Raw genomic sequence first — 20821 nt, 5'->3', positions numbered from 1 at the left:
GGAGATCTGAGCCATGCAGACCAGGCAGGACGCTATATGAAAGTGTACTGCAGGGTGGTTTAGTGCTGAAGAGGTATTTGCATTCCCTTTTTCCAGCTACGAGTCTTTCTATATGCATAGTAACTTCATGAAACAAAAGAAATGATCTTTTAAGGTCCCTGCTACGCAAATAGCTTCCAGTTGAGATGGAAGAGCTCAAGAGGGTGAAGAGGGATTTGTTTAGAGAAGGGAGGGAGGAAGAGGCTTTAAAGGAGTAGAAAGCACGTGGTTATCTCTTCATTAACCAGATTTGAGTGTTTTCTGAATTCTGACTCCCTACAAGTCTCAGATAATTTTATCTAGTAGGTTAGCTTCTCACAGGCCTTGTTTGAGGGAAGAGTTGCCCCTGCCTCCACAGACAACTAAGAAGGTGCTTGGCTTTCATTCTGTAAAAACTCACTTTCTTTTTTACAACAGTGAGGACTGACATCAGTTAACCAGAGGTGAGTGTCAAACCTTTGTGAAGATAAGGAGCAAGTAGTCTTTGCTGCTGCTAGCAAAGACCCATTGTGGGTTGGGTGTGTAGTATTCACTTTTATCCACTGCGTCATTACCCATCTTCCCCTTTTCTCCTTGAAAATAATTAGCCCATACACACATCTACAGAAGGAAGAAAGTCAGGGATATTGAAATCAAGAATTACAGTTGGATCTAAGAGATGTGGATGAGGAAGAGGTTTTGAAAACCAGAGAAGCAGTTTGGGGTATGAAACATCCCCCCTCCAGCTCAAGAACTTGAAGCTATGTTGCACATACATAACTTGTGTCTGTACAGGAAGCTATGCTCGTCCTGGAGTGGTGGCAAGTAAATAGGCAGCTGAAACCGCAGCTCCAACGTGTCTTATGTCAGTAAATCCTGTTCTTAGTGGTCTTGCTGTGGAACATCAGGTACCCATTCACTGCTCCTAAGGCTCCCTTTCATCTAGAGCTTCCCTGAGGACGGCTGAACACAGAGCCTGGGCCTGAGAGACCAAGTGCCTGCATCCAGATTAATGGGGCTTACGAACACTTTGTGCCACCCCTCCAAGTGTATTGCACTGAGTCTGCCCTCGTCAGTTCTGAATACATAGCTTCAAGGGAAGTGAGGCTTCCAAACTGATCACAAGGTCCTGATCATTGCTTTTAATCTGCCAATTATACTTTGTTGTGTGTGCCATAAAAATAGCTGGGGTTTTGATTCTTCTAAGGACCTGAAAATTGTGCAGCAACAGTTAAACTGGGCTGGGCATACAGCTTCTGCGCCTACACAGCCTTGTATACCTGAGTCACACATTAAACTGTCTGAGTGCTGGTGCCTGCTCTGTTAGAGGACGTTGCTTACAATAGCTACCTCTTTTTTTTATTTCAGTCAGCAAGTGAGGTATGTGCTTTGTTGACTTTAATCTCAGTAAAGTTTCCTTGTTACTCTTCCATTTCAGAGGGTGACCAAGGACACACAGTTTTGCTTCTTCCCTTCTCCCTCTGTTGTCTTTTAACTAAGCTGAGGAGTGACTGTTAGAATTATGTGTTCTTTGGCGATGGGGATGGGTTTGTGCTGCAGACCTTGAAGGTCCTTGAAGGGGAAGGGAGGGCAAGGAGAGACAGAGTTAATGCAAATCAGGAGAGAGTGAGTATAAAAATAGCTCCCAACTTGTCAGTTTGGTCACTGGTGGCTTGGGTTAGTCATCTGGCAGGCTTTCTTTCTGCTGCTCCAAGGGATTATTTTACAGCACTGAGATTTGACATAATTTCTGTAGAGGAGAGGGAGTGGGATGGGTGTAATGAGTGGGATACTGTCATCAGCACTTCTTTTGCACAGCAGCTGTTCTCTGGAGAATGAATGTGGTCATTGTTGACTTTCGTTGTCTACCTGCCAGGTTGTTAGGTGACTCATTTATCCATCACACCAAGGTTCAGGCACTTGTCTCTCAAACAGCTCCCTTCCCATTTTCTTGGGGGTCCTTTATGGAGCACCCACTGGTTTAGTCGTTTTCCTGCCTGATCTATGTTGCCAGGAGCCTGTTGGAGTCAGTATCCTGTTGCCCCAGGCAGCTGTTCAAAGCAGAGGGGAAAAAAGGAAGAGGAAAATCCCTGGTGCAGATTTAAACTGATGAGCCTCAAAGATGTGCTCCTGTAATAGATCTGAGATCTTGGCTTTGCTGGCCTCAGTTCAAATGTCCCTGCTCCTTGCCTTACACTGTGCTTGTGGTGCTTAACACCTGTGCGTGTTTACTGAGCTTGCTGAGTTTTTGTGGGTGTTTAATGGTGGAAAAGTTCATTGTGAGATCTTGCACCTGAGCTGTGGGAGCACTGGCTCAGGGAAGTGACCTCTGCAGGTAAAGGCCAACAGAGCATATTCTGGTTTAAAAGAAAACAACGGATTTAACTTGTCTAGAGTCAGAGGTGAGGAGCTCAGGGGCTAAACCAAAGTCATACGTCCTGTGGGCTCATGTTTAGTGTGGCTGTAGGGAACTGAACTCTCCATGTTCCTGCATTTCACCCACAATATCCCACAGTATCTTACTTCCATGCTTCTTTATGCTTTTCTTTTTCCATTTCTGGCTCCCTTCCACCTTCCTCTGTGGTGCCAGTTGGCCAAGATTTGGCATGTGCAGGGACTTGTTTGGAGGTACATCTCTGCTCAATGCTCAGCAGCCCGTGCTGACTGACTCGCCAGCTGCTGCCAGGAGGAGCGATCCTCTGTTCCAGCACCAGCCCTGTCCTCCAGCCAGCACCAACTTGCATTAATCCTGTGCACTATAAGAGCTCTGCTTTTGTTGGGCTTGACCAAGGATTTCAAAAGCTATTGGCGATTAAGGGGAAGGAAGCAAAGGGAGGGAGGAGCTATGTACGGGCAGGCTGCTTGTCTAGCCTGGTTTCATTGGAAGGAGAACTGAGAAAAGGATTTGAGGGTGACTAAGTACAAGGAAGAAAGCAATGAACAGGATTTGATGGCCATTTTGTGTGATGTGAGAGCACAATGTAATTTCTCCTGGGTGCACTCTGGGAGAAAATCTTTCATGTCCTTTTTTTTCTTTATTTTTGGTGGGAATATTCTTCCTGTTCTGTGACACAGGGGTTCCCTCTTTCCTGTGGTTTCACTGTTTGTATTTAACTGAGAGAATATACCAAGAAATAAATTTTCCTTTGAAACCTGTGTGGTCTCATTTTTAGTGCTGAGAATAATGTTGATTATTCAGCTCTCCAGTGATGCAGTTGGGGATGGGCAGCTGGCAGTCTTGGGTTCTTTCTCAGCGCCATGCTCAGAGGTTGGGTAGGTTCTTGATTTGGTTTAACTTACTTAGTGATCTGATACCTTCAGCAGCCTCCTGCTTCTTGTGAACTTGAAGCTGCTTCTGCCCGTGAAGTGTCTTTGACAAGTGTTTTTCTCTGCTTTTTCTGTTCTGCTTCAGTGACTCTGAACCTAGGAAATGGCAGTGATGGGAATTACGTGCCAGGGAGCTCCTGATCCAGCCATCAAGCACAAGAAGGAGCTCATGGCTACCAAGGGGCTGAATGAGACAGTGAGTGAAAAGCAGAGCAGTGTTTGCAAAGTAGAAGAGTCAAAGAAGGTCATCTTCCACAGTCAGTGGAAAATCCTGAATGATGTAATCACCAAAGGAACAGCAAAAGAAGAAACAGGAGGAGGATGTGCATCAATTTCTATTATTGCCCAAGCAGAATGTAAGTAGGAGGGCAGTCTGCTCTTCATTGAGGAAAAGGAATGTGTAATGCAATATGAGATTTCACTCACTTTGCACTCTTGGAGAGCTGAGATGAAGTCTATTTGTAATCCCAAGTAGGGTGGAGTAGGTGACACATCCCAGTCTCTATTTAGGAAGCTCATGAAATCTCCTAATAATGTGATAGCGTCCACTTAATAAAACATAAATAACAGAGTAGTGTGAGGCCACTGCACCAAGCTACTTTGAGTATACGTCAGTGTCCTGCTGGGTCATCTGTCCTTGGCTGACTTCTGAGAGGTGTTTTAAAAAAGGGGGGGGGGAAAAGAAGAAAAACAAAACTGTCAGGTGGGAAAGAGTTGAAGGATCAGGAGATCACACTGCTGGGAAGCTAAACAGTGCTGGGGGAGGAAGGATGTAGTGTTGATGGTGTGGCATGACTCTGTGGTGATTTGTCTGGAGCACTGATTTAGCAAGTTGGTAGGATTGTTTCTTAGTGCAGTTGTTACTAGGAGACTTTGCCTGGCATTGAAGACACAATGATCCTGTTTTCTTTCACACAGGTGAAAACAGTCAGGAGTTCAGCCCCACTTTATCAGAGAGATCCTTTATTGCTCATAGTAAGCGTTACAGGTGAGAGACCTCTTAACATGAATACCCAGTTTTACTGCTGTGTTCGCTGACTGGTTTCAAATCATGCCAGCAATGTGTGCTTACAGTATGTCTTTCCAAAAGCACTTTGTTTGAATGAGCTTTTCTCTCTGAGGCTCAGGAAGAGGGTATCTTTCCTAAACACCTTCCTCAAAACCTTTTTGTGGTAGGAGAAAGCATAAGTTTAAGCACAAGCTTTGCAGTGTCTTATTGTCAATGCTTGCTGGTTTACTGGCCCTTGTAGTCTTCTACCTCTATTTCTGGGTGGTCAGATGTGTTTTGAAGTGACTGAGTGATTTTTTTTTTTTGAGGTTCATGGGCTTGAAATTGAAGGACCCAAGGGAAAATTCTCAGTCTTTAACTGAACTGTCCCGGTGCTTTTGGAACCAGGTTACACCATTGTCTTTGAGAGCTGTGGGAAACTTGGGCTGCTGCCAGAAGTAGTCCTGAGAAAAAGGAACTGCTTCTGGGGAGGGTAAATAAAAGGGGCTGAGAAAAGAACCTTTGTTTAATGACAGCATCAGAAATAGAGTTGTGAAGAGAAGCTAGAAGTGGTAAAGGGGGAGTAAAAGTTGTGATGGAAAAATGGTGGCCTGGAACTTGCATTTGTGGGAGCGAGCCACTTCTTCAGGGAGAGCTTGTGCTGTTGGGGCACATACTGGAGCTTTCTTAAGATGCTCCAGCACTCTTGAGTGGCTGACTGGGATATTAGAAGGCAAAATGTGATGTTCTAGCTCTCTATTCTTTAAATCTCAGAAGGCAGAATTGCTAATTCTTGTTCTGTGGGTCAGAGTTATTAACTGGAGGTGTACTTTCACCATCAGATCTAAGAGCCTTCATGCCTTTTGGTTTCCAGTAGCCGCTCAGACAGTCTTGATCAAATCCCTAACAATGTGGCCCATGCAAGGGAAGGAAAGATGGCACCTACCTGCTGGAGGGGGAGGCAGCGTGGGAAGACGAGAAGGAAACGTCACAAGAAAAGATCCAAGCTGAAAATACAAACAGTGGCTGCTGGCAAGCGAGGTCCCAGGACTCCAGAGCAAGAGAGCTGCACTCCAATTCCTGTCCAGGTGAGAATCCTTAAGCCTTCCTTTTGTACTGTTGAGACCCCTGCAAGTTCCTAGCAGGTCTTAGTTGAATTTTGGGTGGCTGTATTGAGGTTCCTGCTCAGCTCTGTTGTTTGGTTTTATTTTCTAGGAGGATGAATCACACCAAAATCTTCTTTACAGAAACAGTTTTTGGGTTTCAGAATTTAACAAGGACTCTATGCGCTATGATCCGTTGTCTTTTGAGAAACCTGAGAAAGTTCTGTCTACAGGCAAACTCCACGCTGCAAGGAGCCAGTACAAAGCAGAACTGCACAAGTTGATTAGCCCTATTCAGTGTCTTAATCATGTTTGGAAACGGCACTATCAGAGGGACAGTGTTCCACAGCCTGAAACACTTCATCCTTTTCCCTACAACCTAATACCCCCTCACTTCCCACATCTGGACAGTTCTCTCCATGCCATGAAATATAATGCTCTGGAGACATACTTTCATGGTGATCTCAACTATCAAGACGGTGAGCATCAACTATCTGGCCTAAACTTAGAATATAGTTTCTCCAAATGCATCAACCAGTCCATGAAAACCAGCTCAGACAAGATTTCTGTGGAGGAATACTTGGTGGATGCCTTGAAGGGGAGCGTGAGTCTTGGTGAACCACAGAATTTAGCCAGCCTAGCCAAGACGTGGAGAGGAGGTGGTCTGGACCTGAAGGAACAACTTCATGAAGCAGATGAAAATGAAGGCGTGCTACTTACTGAGGTGATCTGACCCTACACACTAGTGTGGTGGAAGGCAGAGCTTCTCCTGGGTTTCAGAAGGGAGAGAGTCTGCATCCATGTGCTAGCTTCTGTAACAATACTGAGTTTTCTGAATGGTTCTTGAGATGGTGGAGAACTGCCAGTTAAAGATGTGCTTCTGGTTTTTGAAGGATATAAAGCCCTGTCTTAGACTGGTGGCCCTAATTTGTTTGCTCATTCACAAAATATTCATGCTTGTCTATGGAAGTGTTTCTGTGCTTAGTCTTCAGAGAGGTCTTCTCTGTTTCTCTGTGAAAGAACCTGATCTATTCAGGTGAACAGGCTGCAATATTTCATTGACTATAGGTAACCTGGACTGTCACACAGACAGAAACCGGGGACATGGAGATTGTAAAGGTGTAAAAAGCATGTCTGTTGACTGTGGCAGGAAGCCAGCAACTCACCTGCTGTCCCTTTCCAAGCGCAGGGCTTGTGCCTATCACATGCATGTAAATCTTAGAGGCATTATTTATTTCTTCTGAATTCAGTTCTGTCTTGGCACCTTCAACTCCTCTTAGAGGTCTCTTTGCAATCAGTGACACCCTGTCAGTATTGTCAGTGAAGTTCAGGGTGTCACTCACACTGAGACCTAAGGCATGATCTCAGTCTACTGGCTATAAAAAAGGTTTAGCTCACACACAGATGTGTACGTTTAGTCAATCTTGTTTTGCTCATTGGATTTAGCTTTGTAGTTATGTCCTGCATGTGAAGGGAATAGTTTGGCCCTTCAAAGCTGTCCAGATACTGGTGGGCTTTCTTTACATTAATGGTGTGGACTCATTTAAATCAGACAGCCCACAGAAATCAAATAGTTTCTCCTATCTCATCTCAAGCCCGTGACAGAAGTAATTTTGACAGGGATTTTTTAAGAGGTGCAGTTGTATCTTCTCCTGAGAATGTTGGTCTTTGTGGACCATCAGGATTGAACTGTTCCTTTCCTTGCTTCATCTTGTTTTCTGATTTTCAGAAACTAAATCATCTTGATTTCTGATTTCCAGAGACTAAAGCCAGTGGATTATGAGTACCGAGAAGAGGTTCATTGGACCAAATGTCATGGTTCTTTGGGCATTGGCTCTTTTGGAGAAGTGTATAAAATAGAGGACAAACAGACAGGCTTTCAGTGTGCTGCCAAAAAGGTAATTATGCGTGAGAAAGCAGGGGGGGTCCTGACACAAGAAGGCTTGTGGAGAAAACATCTTCTCCTTCCAGCTGGCATAGACTGAAGGTAGTTTATTATACAGTCACTGTGAAATGCTGCTGTGGTTCTGTCCAAGTTAAAACTGATGGTGTGGAGAGAAGCAGCAGTTGGAGAGCTTGTATGTGCACAGGGTGGGGGTCAAGCTTGGCAGCCAGAAATGGTTCATTTGGCCTTCAGAGTGTGCTGCAGGAGATATGGGGTTGTGTGCTGAGACATGCCAAGAGAGTCCAGCTTTCAGAAAAATTGGAAGTGTGTTCCTAGTGACTGGGGGGGAGAATCAGCTGTGGGAGCTGTTTGCTTATCTAGCTGTTCCCATCTAAAAACATGTCTAGTGTAAATGGTGACATGGCAGGTACTTTTTTGTTGAAAAAGGGATAAAGTAGGACAAAATAAGGCAGTTGGTAGGCACTTAAATTTGAGAGAGCTTTCATCTGTTCACTAAGTGTCATATGCAATACTGCATATTATAATGAGGTGATTCTGTTCTAGATGCAGCAGAAGATGTGTATTTTTCCAAAAGTTGGTATAATAAATCTATTGTGCACCAAGATATGCAATTGTCCTACCATGTGCGAAGCATATGGAACATAACTGTAGTCAGGGTATTGGTTTGTAGGCATCCATGGAGTGCCTCAGAGGTGAAGGCAGAGTGATAATGCAAGTAGATGATGAGAAAGTAAACTACTCGGTTTGAACTTAACACTTGAATAGTTTCACCACTTCTGTGACCTGATGGTTCTCACATTACTCCAGTAGAAAACTTCAAGAGGTGTTGGAAGTGTTTGTCTCTAGTACGAAAATGTTAAATGCAAAAAGAATCGGAACTTGAGTTTTTCAGTTTAAAATGTTTGCTTTTTCTTGCTTGCATCTGGGCTCAGCTTGCTGCATTGCATGTGGAAAGGTAGAAGTGGCAAGACGAAGCCAGCTTTTCCAGTATTTTAACCATTTCATTTGCCAACTGTATAGAAGCAAACACATTTAAAGCATACCTATTTATTTCATATTCTGCATCCTCGTGTTTTAGATGTGGGGTTTTGTGGCAACATGACCAGCTTGTTTTCTGACAGGATGTAACTACTTATATTTCTTATCTATTTTTCCAAATACATTCTTAGGAGAAATACCTGTGTTTTCAGTAATGAGGAGTGGTTTTATTTTAATGGAGCAGCTATCTTCAGTTCCTACTATGAGCCTCTTTTAGAAGGGGACTACCTGACCTTCTTTCACCATTCTTGGTGTTATAAGCACCTGCTCTCCAGATTAAAGAAAACTAGCTAGAGCTGGATTGCTGACAGGAAATGTGATCCATCCTTTCCCCAACAGAATTATAGTTCCGTTGGGAACAGGCTCATGTTTTCCTTCTGGGTTTTAGCAAATTTTTGATTTATTTTGTTTTGGTAAACTTAGCGACTAGAGTTTTTCTTTAACCATTTTTCTGTGCAGGCTGAAAAGGTGATAGTGTGGATCACTGCTTGTGGCCATATTTCAGACTCCCTCCTGGTTTGGGGGAGGTTTATATTTGCCAAGTATTGCACTATCCTTAATATTTTTTCCTCTTTCATGAAAGCAGAGTGCTGCAGTTGTCAGTATTGTCTTTTGAACTGAGACAGAAATTACCTTCTGAAGTTACCAGCTACAAGCTGAAGGTATTGTAACCTGGCATCTTTTCTGACAAATCTTCACTCAGATGCTGAGGATTTAGGGACTTGCATTGTCCTTGTTCAGAATCATTCTGAGTGTTCCCACATATTGTTGTAGCCACTGATTTCCGTTAATGAAGGTCATCCTTCTGCCTCTGTTCTTGGACAGTGCAGGACACTCTGACTCGAGCATCTGAGGGACAGCTCAGTTGGGATTCAACACAGAATCTGTTCAGTGCTGCTTCTTTGTTTTTGTAGGTACAAGTTGAACACTTCCGTGCAGAGGAGCTAACAACATGTGCTGCAGTAACAAGTCCTAAAGTTGTCCCCTTGTATGGAGCTGTGAAGGAAGGACCATGGGTGACCATCTTCATGAAGCTGATGGAGGGTAAGAAAGGAGCAACCACAGTGGAAGTCCCATTGTAACCACTGAATGCAGCAGACATTGTTCTCCCCTTCTTTCTGCCCCAGTTTTAAATCTGTTAATTCTTTGATGTACCCAGAGTATCCCTAGTGTTCATTCCTGAATAAAATTGGGATAGGTATAGTGTAATCCTTGCTGGTATGTGGCATTGGTCTTTCTGGAGGGAGAAAAATTCCCAGTCCTGCCTCACTGCAGTACAAGATGTGCATCCCTTGACCAGCAGCTGCAAGTTCTCACTGAAACACATCGCAGGTGCTGGTTCTTGCGTTCATGTTTGTTTGCATGGCACCATGTAAAGCACATTGTACTGGAAAAGGGGATTCTGTATAAGCAAACCTCAGTGCTGCTGTTGCCTGATCCTCTTTTTCTAACAAGGACCATGGAAAATAGAGCCTGTGAAGAACTGGCTGGTGATCAGAGGCACCTAGAAATGTCTGATCTGCTCACAGAGTAGTTGCTTTCGATACAAAGCAACACCATTAAACTGACGCTAAGCAAAAGGCTCCATGGAAGAGGCCAGTTTCTGTGGGCAGTAAGAACTCTGGGAATAACTAAAAGGAGCAGGCCCAAGTGTAGAAGATAGGGGCTGTCAGACCTGACAGTTCTTCTTTCTTCATCAGAAACCATGAGGAGTGCTGATGATGCTGGGAAGAATTTAAAGATAAGCTAACATGGACTCTCTGGATTCCTTTCTAGGTGGCTCACTAGGTCAGCTAATTAAACAGAGTGGCTGTCTGCCAGAGGACAGAGCCCTCAGTTATTTGGGCCAGGCATTAGAAGGCTTGGAGTATCTTCATGCTCAAAACATTCTCCATGGAGATGTAAAAGGTAGGCTGGTACTTAAGGTACCCTGTTCTTCCCTATTTCTTGTTAGAGGCAAACTGCTTAGAGGTTAGATTTCTGTGTGGCTAAAGGTTATTTACCAGTTTTTCAGCTCTACATTTGAGGCCAGAGCTTAACTTGGTTCTAAACAGCTGAACATACCATATTTGTCACCTCTTTCTATCATCCAGTGGGTCTGACAGGCTGTTTGCCCAGGCTGCCCACCACTGGGTAGGATTTCCAGGGCAGATAATTATAGCTGTGTACTTGCTTAAGACAGTGGTGCTTCCTAGGAGTAACAGACTTTGGTTAAGGCTAAAAACCCTGTACTTCTGTGGGCTTTTGTGCTTTTTTTCCCATCTCAGTGACCATAATACAAAGGAGACTAATTCAAAGCTTCTCTTGCCAGCGGAAAATGTGCTCTTGTCTGATGATGGAAGCAGGGCTCTTCTGTGCGACTTTGGCCACTCCGCTCACCTCCATCCAGATGGCCTGGGAAAGTGCTTGGTCACAGGTAAGGATTTTCTGCTGTGATTGTAAAGAATTGCTCTGCTGACTCATTCTTTCTTCTTTGAACATTTACATTTGCAAGCAGCTGTATTTTCCAGACTTAGTTTTGCTCATGGTGTCACATTCCTTGATCTTACTGCAATGTATCCCACTGACAGCTAAAATGAACTTCAGGGTTGGAAGATGGTCCTTATCTGCCAGTCTAGAAATCTGTTGTGGGGTTTTGTCAGCATACTGTGTGCTGTGTTCTGTCGCTTCAAGAGGCCACACTGAAACTTAAAAATCTAACTCTGACTTGTGATGTAACCTCACTGAACAGCTGGGGAAGGATCCTAAAGCAAAATTCCTTGCTGATTTTTGGGCAGTTAAGCTTTACAGTGCTGCTTAATGCAGCCCTTGAAAGAGAAGGATGTTTTCTTACACCAGTAAAGCATCATGTTTCCCCTCCCAGATTGGCTTGGAAGGGGAAATTAATACCTATTCTGTGTGTAAGGGATAGGACTGATACGGAAATGTAGCCTATAAGCTTATAAGAGCACACAGCACTTCTTTTAGGGTTAAGATGACTTATTTCTCATTTTAACTGGAAAGACAAGGAGGCTGCCTTAGGCTTCCCAGCAGTTGCATTAGACCAATTCTCTAGTTTCCATGCAGTGAGTTTCATTTGAATTGTTTTAGGGAACTATGTGCCTGGCACAGAGACTCATATGGCTCCGGAGGTGGTCATGGGAAAGCGGTGTGATTCCAAAGTGGATGTCTGGAGCAGTTGCTGTATGATGCTGCATATGCTTAATGGGTGCCACCCTTGGACCCAGTATTACAATCACCCACTCTGTCTAAAGGTAAGTGACCCAAGTTATCTTCAGTAACAGGTACATATGCTTGCAGATTCTCATGATATGTAGGTAGAGAGCTGTTGTTTCAGGAAGGCTGGCTGAGAGCCAGCTGGGCATCTAAACGATGCCAACCTTGCTTTGAAAGCTGATAATTTCTAACGCTTCTTCAACTGTTGGGTATTACACATGCTAGGGCTGTTTCTTTCATATCCTGCTCATGACTTGGGTTGACTTTTTAGCCATTCACCTATAATAAACTTACTGCTCAGATCTCTTGTTTAATGCTGTCATTTCAGTTGGAAATGCTTTCAGGGTGGGAAGAACCTTTCTGAAATCAAACAAAGCTTCTCTGGTCTAACCTCTTTCACTTCCTGTTTGTTACACAGATAGCTAAAGAGCCACCTCCTCTGAGGGAAATTCCGCCTTCCTGCAACCCTCTCACTGCTGAGATTATTAAAATGGGCCTGGAGAAAGAGCCTGTTCAGAGAGCATCTGCATCTGAACTGAAAACAAAAACCAGTATCGCACTTGAAGAAGGTAGAAATGTCCTGTATCTAAAGCTTCTTATCCACACTGGTACAGTAGCCAGTTGCTAGTTATGTCAGAGTGGCCCTATGGAAAATGTCAGTGTGTTTTACTGTTCAGGATATCATTTGCACAGGCTTCAGCATTGATGGATATTTTGGGGTTCATGGCTTTTGCCCACAGCCAGGTGTTTCTCACCCAAAATTCCCTGTGTGCTGTCACCTGCTCTTGCTTCTCTGCTTGAAGCAGCCAATATTCTGCTCCATGTGGGTTTATTAAGGTGTGTGCTGTGGCTGGGCTCATGTTCAGCTGAAGTATCACCCACTGAGCTGGAGCCTGGTATGAAGCAAAACTGAAAGCAGGGGTTTATTGCATCCTGAACTGTAACTCCTACTTGTGCTCTGGTCTTGCCTCTAAGACTATCCATCGTTTATTTCAAGTTAATCCTGCTGTAAGGTTCTGTAATACAGCAAGAATTTGTAGAGGTGGTTTGGTTTTGTCTTTTGAAGACACTGCATATTTTACAGCACGATGCAGTTCAGAAACTCTTCATGTAAAGGAAAACGTTTACCTCTTTTGTTTTGTCTTTAGTTTATAATGTTTGTGTGCTTTTTTGCTTTTTGCAGTGGGAGGTGTGACAAGCCCCTGGAGAGGTGAATACAGGGAGCCTAGGCATTTATCTCTGAACAAAGAAAACACTCCCCAGACATCCCTGTCCCCTACAGTGAGCTCGGTTTCTGAGACTGGTTCTGACCCAAGATTGGCAGTCAAAGTTTCTTGTGTCCTACCACCACCATCTCTGGAGCAAACGGAGGAGGTTGAGGGAACACCTTGGAATGTGTGCATAGGAACACCTGAGGCCTGGGATCCTCTGCCTCTTGCCTCAGCTCCTCTCCCCCTGAAGAGCTGCAGCCATGTGGAGAGAGCAACAACCATTTCAGAGCAAGAGCTTCAGCAGCTAGAAATAGGTAAGCAATGGGCTAGGGAGGGAGTTCAGCTTTTTTAGCATGATCAAAATACAGCTGCTTTTTATTGGCCTCTTGACAGTTATTTCTGGGGTTTGAGCTTGAATGTCATTTTTGGTCATAATTCCTCTCTCATTACACAGGTTGCTCAGCCTTCCGTTGAAGCACCCAAAGTTAGTAGTTCTTAACCAGTTAAATATGCCACAAAGGTAGTGATCAGGATTTCCTTCTACTCTCTGAACAGTGAGGGGAACTTCTGTGAGAGGTGCAAGAACCTCAGAAAACCACCAGTGTCAGACTTGTGCTTTTGTGCACCATCTAAGTGGGGTCTGCATTCCAACTCCATCTGAAATTTTAGGTTTCCAAACATTATTCTTTTGATAAAAGGATAAACCTATTGGATGGGAGATGTCAAATGAAGTAGTATAGTTAAAATCAGTCTGCAACTGTTTTGTTGCACTGGAAAACTTAGAGCCACCAGCCAATGAATTTGATTACCAGCAGCAAACCAGAACTGGAAAACCTGCAGTTTGGAAATGAGGGAAGGAACATTCCGGTTCCATTGCGCCAGTGTGACTCAACCTTTTCATTTTTTTAATTCCATGTTTTCTAGTCTTTGGAAATTAATTGAAAACTTCAAGATAGGAAAAAAGTGTCTTGAAATGTAACTTGTCATGGACCTGAGGAATGGCATTCTAGGGGATTGCCGAGGATTGGCTTTTGTCTCAAATGGCTTTGGATCTTCAGTAGCCTTGTAAGGTCTGGATATTATCTGTGCAAGTTATCACAGGAGTTGAATACAGAAGTTTGACCTTTCTTTGGGTATAATGTGGATGAATCTAGAGTGAAGATTCATAAGTAACATAATAGGCAAGAAATAGGAAATCCTTGGCACTAGTGCTGCCTCTGTTTCGTTTTGCAAGTCGTTGGCACAATTCATTTTTCCTTTCTGGCTCAGTTTCCACAGTGGTGGCCATAGCCTCTGCTTAGCAGAGGAATTGTGTGCCATGTATTTTGTGAACACCAGTATCAACATTCATTAAATAATGCTGAAGAAGCTTTGGGTAGTAATTGCAGTAATTTTAATTAGAGGAGGGAGGCAGGAAAGGAAACAATAGAAATGTCTTCTTCCTCTTTCCTTTTGCTTGCAGAACTGTTTTTGGACAGCCTTTCACAACCTTACTCTCTGGAAGAGCAAGAACAAATGCTTTCATGTCTCAGCATTGACAGCCCGTTTGTGTCAGATGCCAGTGAGAAGGTGTGTGTAGGTGGATGCTAAGGGGGCTGGGGTGGCAGGGTAACCATCTCTGGTTTACGGGGAGCTCTGACCAGTACACATCTGAGTTTCTCATGTTTGTTGCTGCTTTTTGACACCGAATTTGCTGTAGAGTGCCTTGGGAAGAAACCTTTGTCCTTGGACAATTGGGTGTTTAGGATTGTGGTTGTTCCACTGGTTTACTGTTCAGCATGGATCCCTTTCCTCCAGTTGTTCTCCTGTGCTGTTCCTTCAACAGGAAGTGTTGAGTGTGTGGATATGGAAAGATCTCAGGAGCTTTGACCCTCTCTATGCAGAAATAGGGAACTGAAGAAGCAGTGATGAACTTGGACCAGATAGCTGTGCAGTCCAGGGTCCAAGGATGTTTAGGGGGTAAGACCAGAAGAATAGGGCAGATGAACAGGGACCCTGATCCTGGGTATTCATTTCCAGCCTAGGGATCTGTTCTGTTCTTCATAAACTTCTTTTAACCCATTCATACTGGTGACTTACATAATCAAAGTTACTTAAATACTAAGTGTAATTGCTTTTGTTTGCTCTATCTCTGGTGTTCATAAGGTAGGGAATACCAGAGGAACACTGAATAAGGTCCAGGGAAGGACCTAAGCCCTTCAGTCATTGTTTTCAAAGGCAGAGTCCACAGTTGTGTAGCCTGCCATCTACAGGAGTCATTTCTGCCTGTGACCATATCTGTCTCCTATTTCTGTTCCTCTTCTCAGCTTTCTAATGCTTTTTGAGGAGGATTGAGCAGAGTCATGTCCAGTAGTTCAGCTTTGACACAGCATGCTGTGTGCAGCTGGGATGTGACTCTGGCTTGCTTTGATTCTGTGTTTGGTTTTATTTTCCCCCAAATACCCAACCCCAATATTTAATTCGACTTTTTTCTGGTACTCACACTCTGCTGATGATGTCAGATTGACCTCTGGTGACTTGAGGGTAATACAGACTTTTCCAAGTTGTCTAGCAGTGTAGGATCCAGAGTTGTTTATGTACAGTTCACTATTCTTCCTGTGTGTTACTTGGCACTTACTGACATTAGAAATCTATCTCACACTTCATTCTGTCATTCAGTGAGCTAAACCCCTGTTTTCTCATCCAACTCTTCCACTGGTTATTGATTTGCCTATCGAGTATATCTTAGTATGTCTGCAAAATGTTTCATTGCTCTTCATGTCCTTTTCCACATGGCACGTAAATGTTGACTAACTCAAGGCCTGGCCTTAGATCCCTGTGGATTCCTACTTTTTTTCTTCCTGAGGTGATTTTAACGTTTATCTCATACAAACTCATTTTCTTTAGGAGCCTTTGCCAAACTTATGCTTACTTCTGCAGAACTCCATAAAGGCCTGTCACAGCTTGAGGGACACTATGAGCTCTGGGATTCATTCCTGGAACAGCCAGGCAGATGGACAGAGCTTCAGCTGGAATAACCTGTGGAGCCGCAGTCGGCACACAGACACTCCCAGCTATTTCAATGGTGAGTCTCAAGTGCTACGTTTTGATCAGGGAGAACTTCCTCAGTGTCTAGAGGGTCTGGGGTCTTGGAGCGCTTCTTATCCTTCAGTTGGAGGCCAGCTCTGCCCCAGTGATGAATGGGTGGAAGGCACTTGAGTCTGTATAGTCTAAGAAAAGCCAGAAAAGTTCCTGTCTCAGCTTTGTATGCCCTGCCTTGTGCAGCTGCCATGTGCAAGAATGTGTTTTATAACCATAAATGTCTAGAAAGTACTTTTGAGGGCATGTTGTGTGAATCAATACATCTCTTCAGCTGCTTTCTTGCTAAATCCAGCCCTGCCCTGTGAGTCACTGCTGTCTTCAGCAAGACTCCATGCTCAGCAGAAGACCTACCTAAATTAAACGCTTAAAGACAAAACTGAGTTTTGATATGTGTGCCTTGCTAGTCAAGTTTTCTGTGTTGGACTGAGAAGTCATTATGCCTACAGAAGTTAATGACTTCTCTTGCACGTTTCAGGAGTGAAAATCCAGATCCAGTTGCTAAGTGGAGAAAATTTACACATCAGGGATTTCCACAGGACAAAGGTGGGAGACATTGCCACTGGGATAAGCAGCCAGGTGAGACCCAACGCAGATTCATAATGCCTTTAAACAGTGACCCTGAAGTCCATTTGAGGACCCTAATGACACATTTAGTAGTGTAATTTCAGTGCTGCTGTTAGGAATGTGATTCCCAAAGGTGTTTTCTGAATCACAAACAGTTGCTAATTGTCAGAGGGACCACAGTGATCTCCATCTCAGAAGGTACCTGTGCTGCAGCTTATAGTCCTCGACTGTAAAGATAAATTCTTTCCCCTCTCCCTGTAGAAGAATCACTATATGACTTTTTCATCAAGAGCAATAATATCAGCTAAGGGAGATGGGCTGTGTTTGGCTGTGATGCTTCTAACTTGTTAGGTAGGAGGAGATATTGGCAGACTACAGTGAACCTCACTGTTGGCCTCTTTGGCAGTCCCTGAAAGAACCTCTAAGTGTTTGTGGGACTGTGACTTATCTGAGTGCAAAATGTGGTGAACGTCTCTAAACAAAGAGGTTGCAGAAGTCCAGAAAATGTTTCAGTGGTGCTGATTGTCTTTGGCATACATTGTTCTCTTGGACATCACAGAGCCTGCAGAGGAATTCACCGTGCCCGAGCATAGGCAGTTCAGGAACCACCAGCACTGGTCAGAAACTTATGTGAGACAATTTGGTGTGGGGTGAATGAATGCTACCTAGTCCAGTTTCTGAGATACTTTCTTAGGAGAGAACGTTTGGATGTTCCTGCCAAGAACAGGCCTTTCTCCAGGAAGTTTTGGGGTTTTTTTTGATTGGGAAGTTCTTTGCTGTGTTTGGTAGAGGGATATCATGTTCTGAAAGAGACTTGAAATACCACTCAAATCTGTCTGTTCTGTTTCACAGATACCAGTCCCTGCTTTCAGTCTGGTTACTAAAGAAGGCCAGCCAGTTCACTACAATATGGAGGTCCCCGACTCTGGTATTGAGCTGCAGTGCACCCTTGCACCTGACTGCAGTGTCAGCTGGACATGGCGAGTCAAGCATGGTCAACTGGAGAACAGGCCATGAGCTGTTCCTGTTTTGGAGGTTTTTACCTTGTTGAAAGAAGGAATTGCAAAAGGTTCCGACCACCACCCCTGCCGTGGAGCACCAAGTGCAGTTGCTGGTGTTTTGTGCTGAAGTAGAATAGCGGCTCAGCAGCTCACTGCTCTCGAGCCTCACTTCTATTGTCTGTTCTGACCCAGTTCCAAGACATGTCCTGAACTTAGGTGTTCCCCAGAACAGCGGGAATTACTTGTTTTGGGTGTGTTAGGTTGAGCTTGAGAATGGTGGGTGGAAATTCCTGCTTTTCAGAGGAATTCGATTGTGCTTTTCAGGAGTAGAGGGGGATTGGATGAGAACTCCTGTTGCTCAGCCTCCGAGGTGAAGCCAGTAGCTGCTGGGCTTGCCCAAAGGAGGAGGTTGGGTGTCTTCAGTGTAGTTGATCGTGCCAGGGGGAGCTGGCTATCTTCACTCTAGCTGGAGGAAAAACTCAGTGTTTCTGTTGGCTTTGGGTAGCATCATCTCTACCTCAAGCCTTTTGCATGAGGAAAATCAACAGCAGTAACTGGCTGGGTTCTTGGTTTCACCTCCCATCCTTTCCCACAGACACTTCCTTCTTGAATCAGAAAAGAACTATCTTCCTAGAAAGAGCTCTGCTTGCAGCTCTCACCTTCAGGCTTCCTCCCTGGCTTAGGAGCTGGTGCCCTCTGTGTTGCTTCCAACTCTGGCAGGTAGGGCAGGAGGAAGGTGTGGTATTCCTTGGTGGGAAGGGTGGAGGGGTTGTATTCCTCCATCCTCTTTCCACCACTGACTTGGGACTCATCGTGGACTGTCCCATGCAGGCAGCTCCCCCTGGAAGGGGAAAGGGATGGCAGGCCCCCCAGCCCAGACAAGGGCTGACTTTGTCTACAGCATTTATAAAAACCTCACTCCCAGCTATCACCCCATCCATCCACTCAGCCCCAGGATGGGAGGTCAGTGTCCCACATGTGCATGGTGTGAGCTCAGCCTGCCCTCACCAGCACTCAGGGACTGGCACGAGTCCTCCTATCACTGCCATTATTGCAAGACTTGCTCATGGAGTGGGGTGGGCAGCTGGGCCCAGGATGCCTTAAGCTTTCAACTGTTTTTTTCCTGATGTGTCAATTGTTATGAGTGTACTGAAGCAGCATGGGTCCCATTCTGACGGGCTGGTGATGCTAAGCCTCCTGTAAGCCAGAACAAAGGCAGAGGGAGGTGTAAGCTAGGGTATATTTATTCAGGACTGCTCAAAGCCCTTACACACCTGGAAATCACTTGACAGGGTGCTGTTGCTCTTCCAGAGTGTTGTAACTGCAGTGGCCTCTGAGCAGGGGCTATCTACATCCAGGCTGAGCAGAGAAACTGCTCACAGAAAGCAAGGTAGGCTCTGACAGATCCATGCTGGCTCTGGGGGTACAACAGGACAGGAATGTTGGCAGTTTCCTCAAGTGAAGTTCACTTAGGAAATAGCTGGGAAAGTTACACCCTGGACGTCCCTTTCTGAGGAGCAATGCTCCTTTAGGAACTGATACTCGTTTCCTTTGGTCTCCCAGGGCATGGGCTGGTTTCGATAAACTTGGTAGTCACATCCCTCATCAAAAACTAAAGTTGTGATCTAATAAAAAAGTGGAACTCTTGAGGAAAAATGGAACCTGTCACCACTCTGGGTACAGTTTTTATAGCACTTTTTGTTCTTAGCACTTAATACATTGGCCAGAATAGGCATCTGATTATATCTGTAATGCCACATGAAGAGTCTTTTTAGTAAACAACACACTATGCACATGTCTTCCAGGAAGGAGTAGGGGGGGAGGGGGTAGGTTGGCTTCATTGCTGTTTCTCAGATGCCATAAGCTACTAAGCAGGAGGATCAAAATGCCCCTCCAGGTCTCCCAGGAGCTCCCAAGCACATACTCAGTGCAGTGATCAAACTCCCCACACCTGGCACCCTTCCTGGGCTTCCTGTGAGGCAGGGAGGAGAAAAACCTGTTGGTTGTTTCTAAGAGTCGTTGGTGATGTGTCAATCTGAAACATGAAAGCAGGGTCTGTCCCCTTCCCAAAGGCTGCATCTCATGGCTTTCACTGTAAAGTGCTTCGATGTACAGTTGTTTCGTACATGGGTGTGAGACTCAAGTTCTGCCAAGCTGTAGGGCAGGATGCAGCAGCCCTCTGTTCCCAGGAATTCTGAGTTTCACACTTCATCTATAGCATTAACATTAATATCAGGCCACCTACACGAATGCAGGAAGGGCAGTGAACTCTCGTGAACCCACAGTGCCTTCATTGAGTAGATGGAGACGTCTGTGTTCTGTACCCTCACATCAGTATTAGCCAGTATCTCCATCCTGTTTGTTTTGTCCAAAACCTCCAGTCCTGTGTTGCTGCCACCTCAGGCAAGAAAGTGAGGCTGCAGACTTCCACCTCGCCCATCTTGTACAAGACTAGCTGTGGCATCAGCAGGCACTGCCAGGTGGGAAAGACTCTGGCTAATACCACAAACCACTGGTGCTTTCTTACTGTCCTGAATGTGGCTCTCTCGGGAGGAGCTCCATGGTTTGCATGGTTTTACTGCCAGCTTGAGATCTCAACATTCTGCTGCTGCCAGGACAGTTCCCTCTTCATTTGACTGGTCATTTTTGCTGTGACAGGCATAAAAGGTCCAGCTTCCAGATGAAGGCTGGCTGTGCAATGCTGACAGGAGACAATCAGGGAAGCCTTTGGTTATCCACATTAAAACTTGTCTGAAAGTGTATATAATAACAAGTTGTCTTTGGGACAGAACCCCAGGTCAGGGTACAGAGGACAAGTAACAGTAGAAGTCACAGAAGCAGGTGGCTTTTGTTGTGTTGCTCCTTCCAAAGGTCTGGAAAAATCACTGTTGGAAAGCAGTATGGAGCTGATCACCTCTTTGGGATGGGCAGTACTGGTGAGGGTGATGGAATAATGAGCTTGTGGTGAACGAACGACACTTTATAAAACTGTGATTTCTTGAACATTTGTGACGTGTATTTTCACAGGGAAAAAGAAATAAAGCTGGACAAAAATATTCTTCATTCTCATTGCTTATGGTTGAAACCTTGTCCCAGAGAGCTCCTGAGTAATACATGTGTTAAGAAGGGAAGCCTGGTCTGATTGAACTCTGCTGTGTATTACCTTTGGGTTTAGAAGTCATTTCTGGGTGGGGAGAGTCAGCAATAACTTTGATGAATCTAAGCACCAGATTTCATAGAATTGTGGAATCCTAGATTGGTTTGGGCTGGCAGGGACCTTAAAGCTCATCCAGTTAGAACCCCTGCCACGGGCAGGGACCCCTTCCACTGGAGCAGCTTGCTCCAAGCCCCTGTGTCCAACCCGGCCT

General features: G+C 44.8%; 1 protein-coding gene across 3 annotated transcripts; it reads left to right on the top strand.

Moving 5' to 3' along the window:
- Positions 1 to 2595: 2595 nt before the first annotated feature.
- On the top strand, positions 2596 to 19110 carry MAP3K14 (mitogen-activated protein kinase kinase kinase 14). 3 transcript variants are annotated; one of them, XM_061343156.1, is made up of 15 exons: positions 2596 to 3701; positions 4264 to 4333; positions 5211 to 5421; positions 5549 to 6160; positions 7197 to 7334; positions 9295 to 9424; positions 10157 to 10288; positions 10692 to 10796; positions 11471 to 11634; positions 12015 to 12165; positions 12780 to 13121; positions 14270 to 14376; positions 15727 to 15871; positions 16364 to 16464; positions 17305 to 19110. In XM_061343156.1, the coding sequence occupies exons 1-15, from the start codon at positions 3449 to 3451 to the stop codon at positions 17467 to 17469; spliced, it is 2826 nt and encodes a 941-aa protein (XP_061199140.1). In that variant the 5' UTR covers positions 2596 to 3448; the 3' UTR covers positions 17470 to 19110. The 3 variants fall into 3 exon arrangements, with proteins under 3 accessions (XP_061199140.1, XP_061199139.1, XP_061199141.1); XM_061343155.1 differs by having other exon boundaries at positions 3056 to 3701; positions 5208 to 5421; XM_061343157.1 differs by lacking the exon at positions 2596 to 3701 and having other exon boundaries at positions 5176 to 5421.
- The last annotated feature ends 1711 nt before the right edge of the window (positions 19111 to 20821 follow it).

Source organism: Neopsephotus bourkii, unplaced genomic scaffold (assembly GCF_033783945.1).
Source record: "Neopsephotus bourkii isolate Nb327-2 ecotype Australia unplaced genomic scaffold, CSIRO-AGI_Nbou_v1 NB_1821, whole genome shotgun sequence".
In the NCBI taxonomy this organism is placed as follows: Eukaryota; Metazoa; Chordata; class Aves; order Psittaciformes; family Psittacidae; genus Neopsephotus; species Neopsephotus bourkii.
This window is presented reverse-complemented; position numbering and strand designations above follow the sequence as displayed.

Coding starts and splice junctions, on each gene's coding strand:
- MAP3K14 (XM_061343155.1), top strand. CDS start 3,449: ATGGCAGTGATGGGAATTACGTGCCAGGGAGCTCCTGATCCAGCCATC. Junction 6,161..7,196: donor AAGGCGTGCTACTTACTGAG/GTGATCTGACCC, acceptor TCTGATTTCCAG/AGACTAAAGCCAGTGGATTA. Junction 13,122..14,269: donor GCTTCAGCAGCTAGAAATAG/GTAAGCAATGGG, acceptor TTTTGCTTGCAG/AACTGTTTTTGGACAGCCTT.